This window comes from Chrysemys picta, chromosome 6, assembly GCF_011386835.1.
Source record: "Chrysemys picta bellii isolate R12L10 chromosome 6, ASM1138683v2, whole genome shotgun sequence".
Taxonomy (NCBI): Eukaryota; Metazoa; Chordata; order Testudines; family Emydidae; genus Chrysemys; species Chrysemys picta.
The window spans coordinates 105721318-105741596 of NC_088796.1; the positions used below are offsets into that span (position 1 = coordinate 105721318).

General features: G+C 42.5%; 1 protein-coding gene across 13 annotated transcripts in view; it reads left to right on the top strand.

Moving 5' to 3' along the window:
• FREM1 (FRAS1 related extracellular matrix 1) overlaps window positions 1-20279 on the top strand; it is a 102017-nt gene that overhangs the window by 68605 nt on the left and 13133 nt on the right. For 6 of the 13 annotated variants that reach the window (XM_042850512.2, XM_042850511.2, XM_024106160.3 and 3 more), the window contains 10 exons: window positions 711-1125; window positions 2339-2540; window positions 3383-3527; window positions 8887-9016; window positions 10825-10897; window positions 15367-15516; window positions 17486-17745; window positions 18719-18766; window positions 19038-19217; window positions 19815-19943. In XM_042850512.2, the coding sequence (XP_042706446.2) occupies window positions 711-1125; window positions 2339-2540; window positions 3383-3527; window positions 8887-9016; window positions 10825-10897; window positions 15367-15516; window positions 17486-17745; window positions 18719-18766; window positions 19038-19217; window positions 19815-19943 (1732 nt within the window). Of the gene's footprint in view, window positions 1-657; window positions 1126-2338; window positions 2541-3382; window positions 3528-8886; window positions 9017-10824; window positions 10898-11011; window positions 11629-15366; window positions 15517-17485; window positions 17746-18718; window positions 18767-19037; window positions 19218-19814; window positions 19944-20279 lie in introns of those variants that run through there. The other 7 variants (XM_024106159.3, XM_005295160.4, XM_065549506.1 and 4 more) reach the window with 6 other exon arrangements.

The following is a 20279-nucleotide window of genomic DNA, read 5'->3' on the forward strand; positions in this document are numbered from 1 at the left end:
TCAACCGCCAGATCAAGGCGAAACAAATTATCAAAATGTTGACTATTCCTTATTTGGTTTATGTAAAATGGCAGTCCAGTAATGAGAGGAAAAAGTGGCTAGCTGGGAATGCACCTGTAGTTATGTCTGAAATATCAGTTGTACTTTCCCATGTTAATTTACACTTGTGAGCATGATAATGGATGCACACAATGTGCAGTATATTTTGGGAGGTGCGGTGGGAGTAAGGGAAATATATCACCACAGAGAACAGCTCTTTGCAAATCAAATATTTCCACTTAGGTAGATAGTGTAGTCTTTAGTGCACATTGCCATCCTCTGGGATTTGAACTCTGGGTAAGAGCCATACCACTAGGCTATCTAGCACTCTGAGGGTTAAGCTGTCTAACTGAGGGGAAGGTCTTTGCCAGTAAGGTAATGACAAAAATAACTGAATGAAAACTTTGGCAAGTGAGAACCCTTCATCAGCATTGTGTGTAGTTCATGCACAGAAAAACTGCAGGGTAGACATACCCTAAGTTGTATAACTATCCCCCGTTTGGTCCGGGTTTGAGTCAAAAGAAAAGCAGGATACTGTCAGAGATCTAGTTTTTGATGTGTGTTTCAGAATCACCGTGAGGCAAATCCTTTAGTAAAGGTGTTATCATTTCATTTCAGTAGATGGTGAATCAAGAACACATGCTGAAGGCTGCCTTGCCTCTCTTTGCCAGATTTATCATCAGCAATGGACTGAAGACTAAACACGGAACGTTCGAGATCACGTTGGAGACAGTGGACCAAGCTTTGCCCATAGTGTCTAGGAACAAGGGGCTAAGATTAGTGGAAGGCACTATGGCACTCCTTTCTCCTGATGTCCTGCAGCTTTCAGATGCAGACACTTCCTCAAAGAACCTTACTTTCCTCTTGGCACAGCTCCCTCAATATGGCCATCTGTGCTACCGAGGGACTGTGCTGCTGCAGCACAATTTCACTCAGCAAGATGTGGACAACATGGACATGGCATATAGACATGGAGGAGGGGCTTCCCAGATTGACAGATTTACATTTGTTGCAACAGATAGGACTAATGAAGGCTTCATCGTAGATGGGAAGGTGCAAATGGAGCCTGTGGCATTCACCATTCAGGTAAGTATGGCCAACACCCTGTTTTAAAAAGTTGAATAGAACAATAAGGTTAATTAATAGGTATAAAAATACTGGCTCCAATGGGCATAGTGCTAGTGCTTGCTTGCTGCTCAGTTTCAGGGACTCAGCAATTTAGGATTGATCTGGTAGGGATGGGCTAATAGGATAATTAACCAATGGAGCTTCAGTAATACCCTGTGGCAATAGTTCAAAAATGGATTAGACATAAGAATAAGAAAAAATGCAATCTTTGTTACACTAGTTGAGATGAATGTTGTAAGAGTTTCCAATCTTCAAGTGTTAAGGCCCCAAAGTTAACCCCAGCTGTGGTGAGGATGAAATCCCACATTTCCCCCAAAGGTATATTGCACAGTAAGCTGCACTTGGTGTGGCGGGGTGGTGTTAGGACTACTGAAGCATCTGTCATGGGCCACATCCAGGAGAAAATAGTCAACTTGATACTTGTAACTGTTCTGTGACAAAGGTATGTTTTACAGCTCTTACCAGAATCTATTCAAACTTCAGCCCTGCCCTAGAACGGAACCAGAACCTTTTATTAAATTCTGCTCCATTAGGGAGTCCTCTGTTCTCACCAATCTCAGTGCTTAGCTCCCTTTGCTCGCAAGCTGGATTTCCCTCCTTCCCTGGCCATGAATTCTGAATCCCTATCAGTTGCCTCCCATTAGCCTGACCCAGTTCCTCCTTTCCATAGTGTGATCTTTCCTTTGGTCTCTGATTTCCCCCACCTTTAAAGGTTCTCACAGTGTCAGCATTAGGCCCAGATGCCTCTGCTTTAAGTTCTTATATAATCTGGCATTTTTAGCATCAAGTGACCCAGACTGCATTGTATAGCAAACCATGAGAAATGTCAAAGTACAGATTTAGCAAAGAGGCCTCATAATTCCTATTCACAAGAAAGATAGAAGATGGATGGGGATAAGGAAAATAGTTTCATGGGAAGATCATGGGATGCAGGAGCCACAGGTTTGATGACAGGAATGCAAGTCATATGGTTAGGAATGGAGATGCAAAGGTAGCTCAGGTTGGGGAGGATATATTGACCAGGTCAGTGGGTGACATTACCAAAGCCTTGAGTCAGATTTCCTATGGTACCTATATACTCAACTTTTTTTTTTTTTTTTTTTTTTGAGTGCAGGGAAAGGTCTGATTCTGTGAAACAAATGTACATTTGTTATTTCTAACCTTGATTCAGGTGGACCATTTGGACAAAACTGCACCAAAAATTGTTCACCTCCATTGTTCTTCAGATGTGGAGCTCCTGAAAAATGGCAATTATGGGATTTACATTACTGCCAGGTCCTTGAAGGCATATGACCCCGATACAGAAGAGGACCAAGTCATTTTTAAGATTTTACGAGGTCCTCGTTATGGCTACCTGGAAAATATAACAACAGGTAACGTGTTCTCTAACCTCTTCATACAATGATCTAAAACATCTTGGGACACACTGAGGCAGATTTCAAACCCTGTGACCCTATCAAAATTTAGGCCCGCTCAGCTGTGGTAGAACAAACTGAATTCTGATTCTAGAGTTCTTTGGGAGACTGGAATATGATGAGACAGTTCCAATACCAGTACCCAAATACAAGTCAGTGATGAATTCTTAAACACCTTGGTAGCATATTTTGTAGCTACAATTCAAGAACTTCTTTTTGAAAATGAAGCTTGAAACATCAGTGTAGAAAGGGACAAAGCCCCAATGTATCACAGACGTGTTATAAGCTTAATGGCAGGTAAAACAATGATAAATAGTGAACAAAGGAAGCTAATCTGTACCCAGGTCATTTGATGTGATGTCACCTGGGAACTGGATAATTGCCGGGAGAAGGGGATAGTAAACACTGCAGTGGCACTATGCAGAGGAAAGGGTAGATTTCTGGAAGATCTATGTACTATGTTGCAGAATTATAAGAGTTAACAAAGAAAAAGTTCTTTAATAATCAATTCAAACCATCAGAGGGGTAGCCATCTTACTCTGAATCTGTAAAAAGCAACAGGGGGTTCTGTGGCACCTTTAAGACTAACAGAAGTATTGGAGCATAAGCTTTCGTGGATGAATGCCCACTTCATTGCGTCTGATGAAGTGGGCATTCACCCACGAAAGCTTATGCTCCAATACTTCTGTTAGTCTTAAAGGTGCCATAGGACCCTCTGTTGCTAATTCAAACCATGTGACTTTTGCTAACTCTTGTTTAACTGGATTTTGATTTATCTTAATGTTTCCCCTCTTTCCCAGGTGGATTTATCCAGAAAGGATTCAGCCAAAAGGATTTAAATGGCAAAATCATACTTTATGTCATCAATCCATCCTGGGAGGTGAATTCAGACAGCTTAGAGTTTCAAGTCACAGATCCCACCGGAAACTCTGCTGCCCCGCAAACGTAACTTAAATTTTCTATTCTAAGCGATTCAATACATTGTGCATGACTTTCTGCCTTAAGTCAAATCAGCCATTGGTGGTTTTGATGCTGAGGAAAAAAAATGTGTATACAGTGTCACAGGTTCATATTGCAGCATTTTTTCAGGAAACTCTGAGAAAAAGAGTAAAGAGATATTCCTTATGAATGACTGTAAAAGAACAGGAGTACTTGTGGCATCTTAGAGATTAATTTGATTTGAGCATAAGCTTTCATGGGCTACAGCCCACTTCATCGGATGCATAAAATGGAGCATATAGTATGTTCCATTCTTTTGTGGATACAGACTAACACGGCTGCTACTCTGAAACCTGTAAAAGAATGTGGAAGCTGTTGTCATGGGATAAGAGGGAAGGTTCTTTCATGGATAAGTTGTCATGGGATAAGAGGGAAGGTCCTTTCATGGATCAAGAACTGGTTAAAAGACAAGGAACAAAGGGTAGGAATAAATGGTAAATTCTCAGAATGGAGAGGATTAACAAGTGGTGTCCCCCAAGGGTCAGTCCTAGGACCAATCCTATTCAACTTATTCATAAATGATCTGGAGAAAGGGGTAAAAAGTAAGGTGGCAGAGTTTGCAGATGATACTAAACTGCTCAAGACAGTTAAGACCAAAGCAGACTGTGAAGAACTTCAAAAAGATCTCCCAAAACTAAGTGATTGGGCAACAAAATGGCAAATGAAATTTAATGTGGATAAATGTAAAGTAATGCACATTGGAAGAAATAACCCTGTAGCAGGGTGGACACCTGCTCCTGTCTGGAAGGGCCTGAGATAGCCCAGGGAGCAAGCAGCTACTGGGCTGATTAGGGGAAGTGACTGCAGCTGGGGCCATGCCCCAAACGGACTCAGCTGGCCTGTATAAAGAGGCTGGGAGCCAGGAGCTCAAGAGTCTCTCTCTGTGTTCAGGGAGAGAAGGGCCTGGCTGCAGGGAGCTAGATACAGGGTACCTGTAGTGGAGCAGGGCTGGGGAAAGGCTGAGGAGCTGGGGAGCTCCAGCCTGGAAAGCCCCAGGCTGTGGCCTAGTATTAGGCCAAGGGATACTGGGGGTTGCAGAGGGCAGCCCACGACTAGACTGGGGCAGCAGATCCAAACCCCCCCTTGCCAGTGATGAGTGGCCTATACTGCAGTCTGCCCCAGGGAGCAGAGACTAGTTGGTGACTGGCAGTGGCCTAGTGCTGAGGCAAGGTGGGGATAGTGGGTGGGAGTTCCCCAGGGAGGGGAGACCCAGATCTGTGGGGTACTGCCAGGGGGCAGCATCCCAGTAATAGGGGCACCGGGTCCTGGGAGGGACACGGGGGCCAGAAGAGGACAGGTGGATCACCGGCCTGCAGAGGGCGCTCGAGAGGCTGGTGAGCTAATTCCCTGGACGACCAGCAGTAGGCGCCCCAGGACGACCAGCAGTAGGCGCCCCAGGGGTGAGTCCGGACTTTCTACAAACCCCAACTATACATATAATGCGGTGGGGGCTAATTTAGCGACAACGAATCAGGAAAAAGATCTTGGAGTCATCATGGATAGTTCTCTGAAGACGTCCACGCAGTGTGCAGCGGCGGTCAAAAAAGCAAACAGGATGTTAGGAATCAGTAAAAAGGGGATAGAAAATAAGACGGAGAGTATCTTATTGCCCTTGTATAAATCCATGGTATGCCCACATCTTGAATACTGCGTACAGATGTGGTCTCCTCATCTAAAAAAAGATATACTGGCATTAGAAAAGGTTCAGAGAAGCGCAACTAAAATGATTAGGGGTTTGGAATGGGTCCCATATGAGGAGAGATTAAAGAGGCTAGGACTTTTCAGCTTGGGAAAAGAGGAGACTAAGGGGGGATATGATAGAGGTATCATGAGTGTTGTAGAGAAAGTAAATAAGGAAAAGTTATTTACTTGTTCCCATGATACAAGAACTAGGGGCCACCAAATGAAATTAATGGGCAGCAGGTTTAAAACAAATAAAAGGAAGTTCTTCTTCACACAGCGCACAGTCAACTTGTGGAACTCCTTGCCTGAGGAAGTTGTAAAGGCTAGGACTATAACAGGGTTTAAAAGAGAACTGGATAAATTCATGGAGGTTAAGTCCGTTATTGGATATTAGCCAGGATGGGTAAGGAATGGTTTCCCTAGCCTCTGTTTGTCAGAGGGTGGAGATGGATGGCAGGAGAGATATCACTTGATCATTGCCTGTTGGGTTCACTCCCTCTGGGGTACCTGGCATTGGTCACTGTCAGTAGACAGGATACTGGGCTAGATGGACCTTTGGTCTGACCCAGTATGGCCATTCTTATGTCCTTTTAGATTGAAGAAATACAAAGGAACAGTTTTCAGTTAAATGCCACATTTCTCACAGTACATGACCATGCACGCACACATTCTCATTCTCCCTTTTACATTGTCCTTTCAGAGAGGTATAAAGGGACCTTAATGTAAATGAAAATGAGGCCCATAAACTTAGAGTTCAAATACTGCCTTGGACCAGGTTGTCAGCTTCACATACATGCTCTTGCAGCTGGAGGTCACTCTAAGCCTGTGTGAGAGCAATGGCCTTTCCAAAGCAACAAATAGAAAACATTAAGTAATAAAAACTCTATGGGCTATATTTTTCCTGGGTAGATTGAGGGGAGAAAATGCAGGGACTCTCTTCTTCCCAACATTTTAACAGGCACCCACTGAAGTTTCACCTTAGCCTGTGATAAACCCCATGAATCCGGGGTGTGTGTGTATTAGTTGATATGATACTGGGGAATCAGTTCATTTATTTCCCTCATTTCAACTAAAATGTTCTCTGATAACAATAAGTAATGAAGGAGACAGCATCACTTTGGAAGTAAATTAAGCTAACCCAAATCAAGACCACTTTAATTCTGAATGAGAATGTCCATACAGGGGTTTAATGCAATTTAACTTATTTAGTTTACATTCACACCTCTAGTTAATTCAGCAAATAAGCAAAATTCTATGTGGTTAGAACTGTTTCTATTTTATTTCTGAAAATTCAACTGAGTGTTCAGCCAACTTGTTTAATTTGAAGTGAGCAAGAAAGATGACCAGGGCTATCCTACATGTGCTACAGTTGGTGTCTACAAACCAGATCCCGTGGAATTAAAAAAGAAGGGAAAAGAGAGACGGTTGATTTCACAAGAACTATCTGACCACTGCTTCACCATGGAGTAGTGAGAAAAGGCATCAATAGTTGGGGTTGAAGCTAATGCAGTACCAGACTATGTCAATAGATGTCTCTGTACTCAACCTCATATGAATATGGCTAACCTAGGCACTTTGTTATAGCACTACATTCTCAAAGATGAATAATCATTGTAAACATTTTTTCACTAGGTATATAAAGGCCACTTACCCACCATTTTGATGCAGCCAACTCTAGGGTGGAACCTGGGAATTATTGTACATCAGTACCAATGCAACACATCTTTTTAGGAAGGAAGCTGAAGAATAACAGCTTCTCACATTGAAAATTCGGGGGAGATTTTAGAGAGGTAGAAAGTACAGTAATTAACTGGACTGGAGTTTGGCCAGGATACCAAAGTGTTAGTTTTTTAATGAAAAACTCCAAATTTAACATTGCATTCAAATGGTGGAGTTGGGTTTATTTGAATGTGTAATACAATGATAGCACACTCAAAAAACTGTGGTGACTTGAAAGTGCATATCATTTCAATAAAAGCACAAACATTTATTTGAATGATGCTGAATTACTACAGGATCAGACTTTGAACAGTTCCTGAAATGTGGATAGACTGAGGGTGACTCTTCTTATTTCTAGTGCTATACAGTGTGCTTTACAGTACGTGAAAAATTAAAGGTCCCTGCCATGTGACTCTTAGCATGTAACTTAGACCTTCTCTACATTGAAGGAGTTTCCTGGCATAGCTGCAGAGCAATATCTGTTCTTCTATATCTAGTCTGGTATAATTTAGCTATTCCAAAATAACTCCCCTGTCTAGGCACTGAGTTCTGAAATAAAAGTAATTTTATTCTGGATTAATTAGGTGAATAAAATCATCTTTATTTTGGAACTGAGTGTTCTCCTGGGGGAGTTATTCCAGAATAGCTATATTGGAATAGTATTTATGCTATGGCTATGCCAGTCAGTTTCCTCGTGTAGATAAGCCCTGAGACAAGAACGATACTCGGGAAATCACATCAGATGCAGTAAGGTGTAAAGACATTGCCAAAGAGGAGCTCAGTGCAGGAATGATGGATGATTGACATCGGGGTTTCAAAGCACTCACCTATGCATTCTCGGGGTTCCAGTGCTCCATGGAAATATGCAAAGGCCTCATTGCTCTTATTTAAGGCATACATTTATAATATCAATTTTTATCCGTTAAGCCTCTGATGTGAAACCATTTCCAACAGCCCCCACACTAACATTACTCTTGGTATACAGACAGTCCATACATTACAGACTTTACAAATTAGTTCAGAAGGGGTTTGTTTTCCCATTAGTGCCCAAGGCTCTCTGTGTGTGTGTGTGTGTGTGTGTGTGTGTGTGTAACATCCAATAGCACTAGAGATGGTCATCATACCCCAAAAGTTTGGAAGCTTTCAAGATAATGATTCATAAGTGGCATAGCTGAGGCATTCTCTCATTTCATCTCTGACTCTCCACTTACACCCTTCTTTAAGCTCAACCCTTCGAGAGGGCTCGTCCCATGTTTTTCTCCACAACCATTCCCAGCTTGTGACTTTACAATAAGTCCAGCCCAATTCCCTCCTAAGTGATTCTATGGGGTGTTTTAGACAAGATTTGAATTCAGCAATTTGTGGGGGCTGGTTTGAAAGGCAGCCAGAGTTGCCTGTGGGAGGAGTGGCATGTTGAGGGGGTATGGGGGCTAGATCCAGGCAGAGCTGTAAGAAGGAAGAGGTGATGATACAGGGAGAATACTGGAGAGTCACAGTAAAATAAAATTAAATGGAGGGAAGAAACAATTGCCTTATTTGAAATCAAGCAGGAGAGAGAGTCTGGCTTAGCCAAACAGATCTTAGGATCAGATCTTGGTCCCACTGAAGTTCATGACGAAACTTATACTGACTTCAGTGGCCCTGGTTCAGTGGGTAGGTGAAGACTCAGTTGGAATTCTTAATTTATTTAATTTATTTAACTGTTTTTCCTATCTCTAATTAACACAATCTCACAAACAAACCCATTGATTTGAAAACAGAAACTCTGTGTGTGTATTCACTGAATCAACAATCAAGAGAGAAATGTCACCTGTACCAAAGCCATAGTCAGCAGTCAGCAGGAGGGATCCCTGTGGACTGCAAAAGAGTTTTTTACACAGATTTTCTTTCCTCCCCCCTACAGTCTGGAACTGAGGTGGTCTCAAATTGAAATACAACAGGCTGAGTACGTGGTGTGTGAGAATGTGGGAATGTTGCCTTTGAAAATCACCAGATTGGGGCACTCCATGGACTCTGCCTTTATTGCAGTGAAGGTAAGGTTAAACAATAAAGTTCGGAAGTGGAATAATGATCTGAGGCAGTTGCTTTCCTTCTTATAAAACATGAGCTGTTTGATTGGGTTGGTAAGCAAGTAATCATGCGCTATATCAGCAAAAAGGCCATATGGTTCAAGCTGTGTTTGTCAAGACCCTGTTCTTGCTAGTACAGTGTTAATACAGTTTCTCTGGCTAGCATAGCATGTTTTTGTTCAGCAGCTTATAACACAGCTAGATCAGGAGTTGTAGACTGATGGCAGTAAATAGCTCTAACTGAAAACATAGAGTTTGATCCCATCCTCACTGAGGTCAGTGGAAATTTTGCCATTGATTTCAGTGGGGGCAAGATTGGATCCAAAATGTATCTCAGGCTGTTTTCCCCTTTATCATGCATAGGATTGTTTACACCAGTGGTTCTCAACCTATTTATCATTGTCGGCTGCACATGCAGCCCTCAAAGTGTTACCTGGGCCGCAGGTTGAGAACTAGTGTCCCACACCCACACCCTGTGCTCATCACCGCACACCCCTATGCTCATGGGCTGCAGCTGTGTGCTAATCGGGCCGCATGCGGCCTGCGGATTGAGAACTGCTGGTTTACATTCTAAGGGTCATATTCTGGTTGGTACTGAGCATATGGCAGTTGTAGGCCAGATAAATCAAGCCCAGAAGTAAGAATACGGGATGGAAATTGGCCTCCCAAATTCTGCCTCCTCTGAAAAGTCATGGAGAGCCATTATTCCCCATGCTTCTGCATGTATATGTACATGCCCACCCTGACTAGGCAATGGTGCCCATGGATAGCCCTGCACACAAACTATTTCTACTGTCAGTAGAAATGGGAGCACAAGGCCCCGATGTGAAGGGCTGGATGCTGGCACACAGTAATGCTGATGTTGTAGTGTAACAATGCACTGTTTGGGTATATCCACACCTTAGACTGTGCTCCTCCCCGTATTTTTGCCACACACCCCCTACCTCCACATGAACAACTCTCAAGCTTGTGCATATTTGCACTTTGCAACCCATGCTTGCTTGTAGAGCCGGGGGTGTGGTTTAAAGCCGAAGCAGTGTTTTAGCTTGGGCTGGAACCCACCAACTTTGCAGTAGGATACCAGCCATGGTAAGATCTCTCAACATCTGATAATCCTCAAATGCCCTTCCCACAATTCCCCCAAGGGACAGACAAATTCTCCTGCAATTGACCAGGAAAGAATCCCAGAGCATATCCGTGCACAGAACTATGGGATATGCTCCCAGACACACACAGGTGAGTGCAGAAACAGTGAGGACACAGTAATGCAGGAAGATTGTGAGGATGCTTTTACTCTGGCTAGCCTAACCCCAGTTCCAATCACGCAGGCCAACTGTCCAGTGTACACTTTCAGAGAGCTATTCTATCTGTCTCCAGGTGCCACCTATAGCTATGGCCCCAGATTTTGCTGAATAAAAATGCTAAATGATGCTATTTATGTAGTGATTTGAGAAGTGAAAGGACAAGATGCACAATAAGCTTTTATAATATGACTTTTAACCCAAAGGCGAGGTTGGAATTGGTTTTTTTCCCCTCCTGTTTAAACTGGCAAGATTTATTTTTCTTCCCATTTCTTTTCTCACTCAAGTGTCACAGTGTATTGTACAATACTGTGTGTGCTTTTGAGATCTTATAAATAGAGTATAGTGATGAATATCCACAGAAGGTTGCAGCATTCATTAGAATGCATTGGTCTGGTTAAATAGACTAAAAAGATTTGGAAAGATCGAGCTTCTCCATTGTATGGTATTTTCTGTTTAATTTCTTCTTAGGTTAATGAAGTGACTGCTACATTGGGAAAGGATTTTACTGTGACGCCCTCTAAGCTCATTCAGTTTGATCCAGGTACGTGGTGGCATATCAGTTTTAATTTTACACTGAATTAATTAATTGTGAAAGGTACCATATTGGAGAGCAAAGTCTTTTAACGCAACGGTTCTCAACCTTTTTCTTTCTGAGGCTCCCTCAACAAGCTATCAAAACTCCACAGCCCACCTGTGCCACAACTGTTTTTCTGCATACAAAAGCCTGGGCCAGCCTTAGGAGATAGCAAGCAGGGCAGTTGCCCAGGGCCCCACGCCACAGGGAGCACCATAAAGCTAAGTTTCTCAGGCTTTGGCTTCAGCCCTGAGTGGCGGGCTTCGGGGCCCAGGGCTCAGCCCCAGGCGGTGGGGCTTCAGCTTTCTGCCCTGGGGCTTCAGCTTTCTGCCCTGGGCTCCTGCAAGTCTAATGTCAGCCATTTGGCGGACCCCCTGAAATAGGGTTACCATCTTTTAATTTTTAAAAAGGAGGACACTCCATGGGGCCCCGGTCCCACCCCAACTCTGCCCCTTTCCCGCCCCCAGCCTCGCCCCAACTGTGCCCCCTCCCCTGAACGCTCCGCCCCCTGCTTCTCCCCCTCCCCTGCTTCCCGCGAATCAAATGTTCGCGGGAAGCCTGAAACAGGGAGGCAGCAGGTAAGCTGGGGCTGGGGCGGGGTGCAGCGCGGCCCAGTCCGGCCCCCCTGGCCGAGCGGCTCCCTCCGGCGGCCGGCCGGCCCAGGCCAAGAGGCTCTGGCCCCCGCGTCTCCCGCCCGGCTTGGCTCGGGCCCTGGGGAGCACTGCCGGCCCCGGCCCGGCCCCGCACCGCCAGCCCCAGCGGCCCCGGCGGAGCACCGCCGAGCCCTCCCTCCTTATTTTCCCGGACATGTCCGGTTTTTGGGGATTTCCCCCCGGACGGGGATTTGAAGCCCCAAAAGCCAGACATGTCCGGGAAAATCCAGACGTATGGTAACCCTACCCTGAAACCTGCTCGCAGCCCCCCAGGGGGTCCCGGACCCCTGGTTGAGACCCACTGTTTTAACTTATCAATTGAAAAGGTAAAGCAGGGTCTTTGCCAGTGCAATCTTCCCCACCCTAAATGCAAACCACTCAATGGACTGATCAGTCTCCATCTCCTATCATTTCTCTGCTGAGAGCACCAACAAATGTGGCAATTACTGCCAAGCATAATGGAAGCTTTGTTGAGGGCTTTCATATTTTTATCATTTGTGTCTGAATACTAAATTGTGTGGAGGGACTCCCTACAATTGCTTCTAATGTAGCTCACAGAAGAGAACTTCAAATGGCAGACACAATATTTATTTTCTGAAGTGAGATGATGTAGTTTTCACTGTGCTCTTTTTAAAAGATAGATGCTTATCTGCTATCCTTTGCAGAAGTACAGGATGGTAGTTTAATGAATAACAGAAATGGAAGAAGTGCTGCAGAACAATATGACTACTATCATCTACACATTTTTGACTTGCCATTTGAATTTTGTGATGCACTTCACACAGCTTCCCTACCGCACTTTCCTACCGAGATGATAAATGTCCTGAACTTTTACCACGACTGAAAATTAACTTCTCACCGTAGTTCCAAACACAAAGTGCATCTTCTTGACTGTATCAAGCTGCTCATGTAGCTGGGGAGACTATGTAGATTTGCAAAAAGAACAGGAGTACTTGTGGCACTTTAGAGACTAACAAATTTATTTCAGCATAAGTTTTCGTGGGCTACAGCTCACTTCTTCAGATGTTTCATATGGTACTGCATTACTGCTGAGAAAACACTGTATAAAACTATATGCAGTGATTTATTTCCCATAAAAGTATAGTTAATAACAAATTAAGATTTCAGATAAGGCTAACCCAAAATCCCAGATATGAACATGTCTGAAGTTTGAGTCCAGATCCAGATTTGAATTTTGCAGCTTGAGGCCCATCTCTAGTTAAGCCAGTATCTGAGCTAACAGTACACTAGTAAATGTAATGGAGTCCTACATAGTAGAATGGAAATGTGGCCCACAGAGTTCAGACTGCAGCTTGAAATGCCCATGGAGATTATGCCAGTGGTGCCAGGAGTAAGAATTCAATTACAAAACATCACCATAATTATAAAAGAAATTAGAAATATCATCTGTGGCAATCTCAAACAAACAGCACTTGTTTCATGGGGAAAATAGTCTAAGCACTTATCTGCATCTGGAAAAACAGAAGATAAGGGGGAGGTGATAAGCAAATTCCAACCCAACCATGTGGAGTCTGCAGTGGGGAATCTCTCAGTTGGAATCTCAGCTTTTGTTGTGAAAAAAGGCAATGCAAGCAGTGTTTTGGCTACAGAAATGCCATAGGACTGCAGTCTTTGCCTGGCTATCACATAGGAAAATTTGTGACAGTTAAAAGACTAATCAACAAATTCAAAATAGCTGGAAATGTTTCAGCTTTGGCATAATGGGGAAGCACAAGTAACTTCTGGTCTTTTTTAGAGACAGATTAGGGAGAGTCGATGGCCATAAAGCAATAAACACAATAGATGGGAGAATTAGTTCATTTTCCTAGCACACCTCTGAAATCACTGATTCTTCCCAATGGCTGACGGGAGTATTCAGCACAGAGAGGCAGGAAGAGACAGATGGAATAGTAGAAACAGAGTAGGAGCAGATTAAAAATTGTATTAAGGACACTCCCTCTGTGGCAGTTTTGGCAGAAGAGTGGATGTCTTATACTTTGGATAACAGAGCAGAACCAAAGACCTTGTCGTTAGACTTTTTTATTTTAAATTAAAAGATGCAATACGGAATGTTGAGACTGGTGTAAAACAACAAACAAGCACCCTAAATGCTTTGGGTCCTAACTACCTAGGAGGCCACCTCTCCTTCACCAAATGCCTAAAATAAGCCGATACACTCAAGCTACCATTCTTTAGATTAAAACATCTAGAGGTTGTGGGCAGAGCATTTTCAATGCAGGGCGCTTAACTGGGATATGCTTCCCTCCATTGTCCAGCTACTCTGGAAAGCAGATGCTCTGAACTTGGTGCAGGGAAATGTACATTGATTCACCCTGAGGGAGGGTAGGCCACTTTACTGTTGTTGTCCTTCCCTGGGGTTCCTACCAGAGGTTGAGGCTCCTTTAGATTGAGTGGTATTCCATAAGAGGTCTGCAGGTGGAGGCAGGCTATGGGATATGCTGATTTAGCATATCCCACCCCTCTTTTCCAGCCAGCACCCCTCACGTGTACTGCATGAACTCCCTACACATGCTTTCCATGCTGGCTTATTCCCCTTCCCACTGGTAGATTGTCCCCCTTGAAGGTCCTTTGTCTAGGTTTACACTGGCAGGAGCCCCAAATCTGTTGATGTTCAGGGTATTGTGTACAGTCATTTATTTTCTCAGGTTTCGTCTTGAGAGGATGCTGGTGTTTGGGTTTATTTTTAATTTGTGGGGAGAGGTCTAATTACTTAACACTGGTGAACTAATTTGATGTGTATTTTAAAAACACATGCTCAGAGACCACTGTGATGGACTCATTAAATTAAAGTAATAAATTACAAATGAAAGTTAATGGTGGCATATGAGCCAATCCAAAGTCAATGGGAGTCTTTACATTGATTTCAGTGTGCATTGGATAGATAAAGAGCCCATAATCTCAGATTGGAGATGCAACTGAAAGGTAACTAGGAAATGGAGACGAAAACAAATGGGAGGCCAACAGAGGCAGCATAAAAATCAATATTGTATATATGTATCTTACTCCATGCATACGGAACATCCGTCTTAACTTTGTGAGTCAGTTAATAGTACTAATCCAAGAGGTTTATATAACAATAATGCCCATTCTGGGATCTGGGTCTGACCAATTGAAAGGCAACTTTTCAGAATGGAATTGTTTAAAAGAAGACCTTTGCAGTCACCTCATATATATATATATGACACACTGCCTTTTAACATATGATTATTTATTCGTCTTTCAACTAATAACCAGAATAACCCTTTACGTTAGAACTAGAATCTGTTCTCATTTCCACTGATGTAAATCTGAAATAATTCAATTAAAGCCAGCGAATTAATCTAAATTTGTAACGGAGAACAGAATCTGGCTTTTGAAGTATAGTACTAAAAGTCAGTGTAATTTTTGATTGGTTATGCAAATATTTTAAATAATTGTAGCATCTCTAGAATTAAGATTCTAAGATAAAAAGAATGCATCACATTTCTCTTTAAAATTGCAACTGAACCCCTAAATCTATGTATTGTAGCCATCATTTCCCAAGTCTAAGGCAGCTTTTTATTACAGTGTATGCACATGAACTGAATCATCATTGTCCAGGAACAAATTTGGTCTCTTAGTGTTATTTGGGAGAACAGCAGGAGTCCAGTCAGTTGGTATGAGCACAATAGCATACACAAGCTATTCTATTCTAGCTGTAGACATGTTAATTAATATTTTTTTTGACACCCAGATTGATTGAAATAGCAATTAAAGAGTAATTAAAATGTTTACTTCTGGTAGGAATGTCAACCAAGACGTGGAATATAGCAATTACCTATGACGGATTAGAGGAAGATGATGAGGTCTTTGAAGTAGTTCTGAACTCCCCTGTGAATGCAATTCTTGGCACCAGGACAAAAGCTGTAGTGAAAATTCTGGACTCAAAAGGAGGTATTCTCTTTTGATCATCATCTTTAAAATCTGGAGCAATCTTGGCTGAGTAGCTACTTACTTTCAACAACACTTACCTTCAAATCAAAATGCTTAATTTAAAAAAGAAAAGAAAACAGGATTGACAGTTGCAGATCCGTTTATTCTCTCACATAACTGTATTCTTCCTCTTAGAAAACACAGCATGAAGAAAGCAACAAGTACAAAAGAAAAAAAACCTTTGCTAAGAACAAGCGTGTTAGATTTCAGCATTCATCATTATTTTCAAAGGAATTTACTTAGAAGGTCCATTAAAATATTTTTCTGGTGATTGTATAACAGTTGTTGCACTCCTTTGGGAAAGATGTCAGAAAAAAATCTAACAACTGAACCCAGCTCTTAAAATAAATTCTGTAGTATCCTACTGGTTTGAGCAGTTGTTCTACAATACTGTAGTATTTTTCAGTGATGGAGTGTGGAGTGTTTTAATGTGGAAACAGCTGAGGAAAATACAAATAATGATCTAGACAGCTAAATTCTTTGAAGATTGAAGAATATTCTTCTCTCTAGCTACCTAGCAGAATAGCATTACTGTCAATTATGAAAATGAATTTGGGTTAGTTTTGCAAAGGTCATTTTTAAAGGTTCAGGGTCTGATTTTCTGTTTAGTAACTAGGGTGACCAGACGTCCCGATATTAGGGGCTTTGTCTTGTATAGGCAATTATGCCCTCTCCTTCCCCCGCCCCCCCCCAAAATAAGCACCCCAATTTTTCACACTTGCTATCTGGTCACTCTATTGGTAACATTGATGTAAACCCAAATTACTCAACTGAAGTCAGAAATTTATCAGTGTAAAACTGGTTTGAGAGGAAAATAAGACAATGTCAAAGCATGAAAAAGAAGGCACCTATGACTGACTGCTTGCTACCCAAATGACTGATAAGGAAGGCACCTGGGACCAACTGGCTGCTGCTGATTCATTGATAGGAAAGATACCGGGGCTTTATAAGACAGAGAAGAATGGACATGAGAGGGAGAGATCTTTGTGTGAGAAATAATCAAACAGCTGGGGATTGCAGCTGGAGACAGAGAAGAGTAACTGGGGAGCTGTTTGAGGTGTGCTGAGCTCCTGACAGGACTCCTGAGGGAAGCAGTTGGGGAAGCCTTCTGAAGGTGTGGCCTGAGGATCCACAGAGCACAGGTCCAAGAAGAGGAGCTCAGTAATTCAGAGGACTCCAAAGGGAAAAATAATAATAAGCAGCTAGGGAGGCTGACGAGTGTGTTACCTGGGGAAGTTGAAGAGGAGAGGGATTGTGAAAGGGAATAGATAGGCCTCATAAAGAAGGGGTGGTGCCCAGTGGAACACCTGAGAGACTATATTTGGAGGTTCAAAATAGATAAACATTCAGGAAAGCAGAGTTTGTACCTCTATGTGAGACTGGGCCAAAAGAGACTGAGCATATGGTAGGGGCATTGGTGTGTGTGATGGCCTTGTTGGACTTATTGATTATCTCCTGGGTGAAGGGAAACTGAGGCCAGCTGCTGCAGAACCATGTGAGGGTCAGAAGAGGGTGCTACAGCACATGTGTGCTCATTTACAGGGCAGCAAATTTTTGTTTGGGATGAGAGAAAATCATTAGGGCATAAATATTACCAAAATTGTTCATTATACCTGAAAATCTATGGACCAAATGTGTACCTTCAACAGGTACCTCTTAGTGCATTTGATTTTCAGGGAGTTGATTTTATTTACTTGTGCTAAAGTATTTATACTTTTACGACTCACAGAAAATACTATACATGAATGCTCTTTTCCTCTACGTAAACAAATGGGAGAAATGAGGACTAGTGAATAAATAGCAAATCGGCAACATCAGATGAAAAATCATCCAACTTTTAATGACAAGCTGTTTCAGTGCCCTAGTCAATGTGACCAGCTATCTGCTCATGTAAAATGAACTGACCATCTGCCATCTTGTATGCTTTCAGGTCAATGCAGCTCTTTCCATTCCTCTGCCCAAAACAAGCACAACTTATGGGGGACAGGCGCGTTGCTTCCAGTTTCCTCAGGCTCCTCATCGCCCTCCAATCCTGGCACTGTTCACTTGGAAGAAATCCCGCTGTCCTCTTCCAAAGAGATGATGGTGCAGAGAGGGGATGTGTTACAGGAATTCAACTTGCTGAATCTGTCAAGGATGAGGCTTAGAGCTGTCAGAAATGGCAAAATAGTAAGGCAGAACTATTGTATGGTGATGGGATGATAATATATATGTTTTTAAAGTAGTGATCTTACCTGAATTTACTGTAACTAGAAAAATATCTGTGCATTCAGTGGATCAGACTTAAGAGCTTTTTAAGAATATACTGTATCTTCTGAAAGCCTTGACACTGAGCATCTGTCTATTTGAGAAAGACAGGCGGAGTTGAGGAAGGAAATGTGTATCAAACAACAAACCAAAATAAGATTCTGATGGGGGTAGATTCTCAGCTGGGGCAAATCAGCAGAGCTCTATTGAAATTAATGGAACTAGGTCAATTTATAGGAGTTAAGAGCTGATCCTGAAGGTACTAGAAAATAAACAAGGAAATAAAATTTACCTAAATTGGAAAAAACAGTGGAGACACCTCATTAGGCAGATTTCATGTACACTGATTTGATTGGGACACGACTGTGATCTTTAACTGGTTATGTAAACAGATCTTGAGCACACCTTTGTGTGTCAGGCCTGGTCTACTCGTAAAATTTAGGTCGACACAGCTATGGCACTTGGGGGTGTGAAAAATCCGCACCCCTAAGCACTGTAGCTGTGCCATTGTAGCTCACAGTGTAGACACAGCTTGGTGGATGGAAGAATGTTTCCATTGACCTAGCTAATGTTTCTCAGGGAGATGGAGTTCTACAGTGACAGAAAAACCTTTCCCATTGCTGTAGGCTGCCTACACTATGGGGTTATGCCGGCATAGCTACAGTGCCATAACTATGCTATTGTAGTTCCTGTAATGTAGGACGTGGCCTCAGTTTTAATTGCCTACTTTCAGATGTCGTCCGCCTCCATTGTAGGAGGAAAAAATTAAAACCAAGAATAAAATCTGTAGTGTTTGCTAACCTAGATTATTCACCACCAGCCACCGCAATGAGACTTTCATGAAAAGCTTCAGATAGCTACCTGTTTCTATATTGTGTAGATACACCAAACTCATTTCACTGTCTGGCCTTTTCAGGTTTATCCTTCATCTGTGTTAAGAAATGGAACCAATGTGGCTTTTAAAGTAAGAATAATATGGTGTGGCTTCTTCTATGATTCTTTCCTTATTATGTCTTGTCTTAGCTGCATGTATAACAACTTTAATAATTTGATGTAGTTAATACTGACTGCACTTTCTCATTCTCTTTGTCTTTTTCTTTGGGGGTCTCCTCCCCTTGATTGACAATAACTTGTGTTTCAAAATTCCTTTCCATTTTTGTGAGGAAAATTTTGAAGTTGCTTATGAATGATAATCCTCTTTTTTTCTTTTTCTTTTGGTTACTTTAAAAATCAAGTATCATGGATTGGTCTCTCTCAGAGTAGAGGATGACACCTCATCAGCTAATGCAAACAAGGCTAACAAGTCAATAATTAACCAAGGGCGGACAAAGATAAATGTGATCTCCTCCAGGAAGACGGAAGTCCCACAAGCTGATAAGGCAGAGTTGATGTCTGAATCACACTCTAACCAACAGGTATGAAAACCTTTTGTTCCATATGAGTTTTCACCATCGATTTTTAACTTAAGTTGTTATCTAAGATGATTTAATACCTCTGAGATCTCCAGTCCAACCCCACCCCCACTTCTAATATTTACTCTTCTAGTTCTTTAGACTAATTTAGCCAATACATGGATAAATTAACAACTCAACCCATTTAGTATTTGCATGTCACCATAGGCACCGACTCTATGGGTGCTCTGGGGCTGGAGCACCCACAGAAAAAAAATAGCAGTCCTGTGGATCAGCGCCTCCCGCCCTCCTGCGGCTCTGCTGATCAGCTCCTCCCTCTCCCTCCCAGTGCCTCCTGCCTGCCGTGGATCAGCTGTTCAGCAGCGTGCAGGCGGTGCTGCAGGCAGGAAGAGGTGGGGCAGGAAGAGGCAGGGGTGAGGGTTTGGAGGAAGGGGTGGAGTGGGAGTGGGGTCTGGGGAAGAGCAGGGGTCGAGCACCCCCCCAGAATCTGAGTAAGTCAGCACCTATGCATGTCACAATCTCTTGAAGTAAAAACTGACCATTTATTCTGTTCCATAAAACCATTTTGCTTCAATATGCAAATGTTATTCCCTTTTTCAGGACCTGGTCCTCTCCTTTCCAAAGAGCTGCACACCTGATTTAGAGGGGCTCTTGCATTTTGAAGAAAGTACCCAAAACTTATTTCAGTGTGATGGAATTTCATGGAAGTTATGGACTTCAAAAAGCAAGGTAACTATCGCCTGCCCTTTGTGTGCATTTAATTTTAAGCTTCTCCAATGTTAAATTGTATAGTCCTTTCCACAACGGATTTTAGTTTATTGTAATAGAGATTTTGTGTTTTGGTTGATACATTCAGGCTACATTTTGGATGAGTAAAAGGGAACATTTCTTTGTAATACGTTTTTAAGTAAAAGCACTTCAAGAAGGCTTAACAAAAACCTGTCAAAATACTGTTTCTTGTCATGATGTTCTTAAACATCTTCAGGTGCAGTCTCATCAGTGTTGCTTCATCATTAAGCCTCAGGAACGTGTGACTATCAGATGCATGCAACCCCAACAGACACA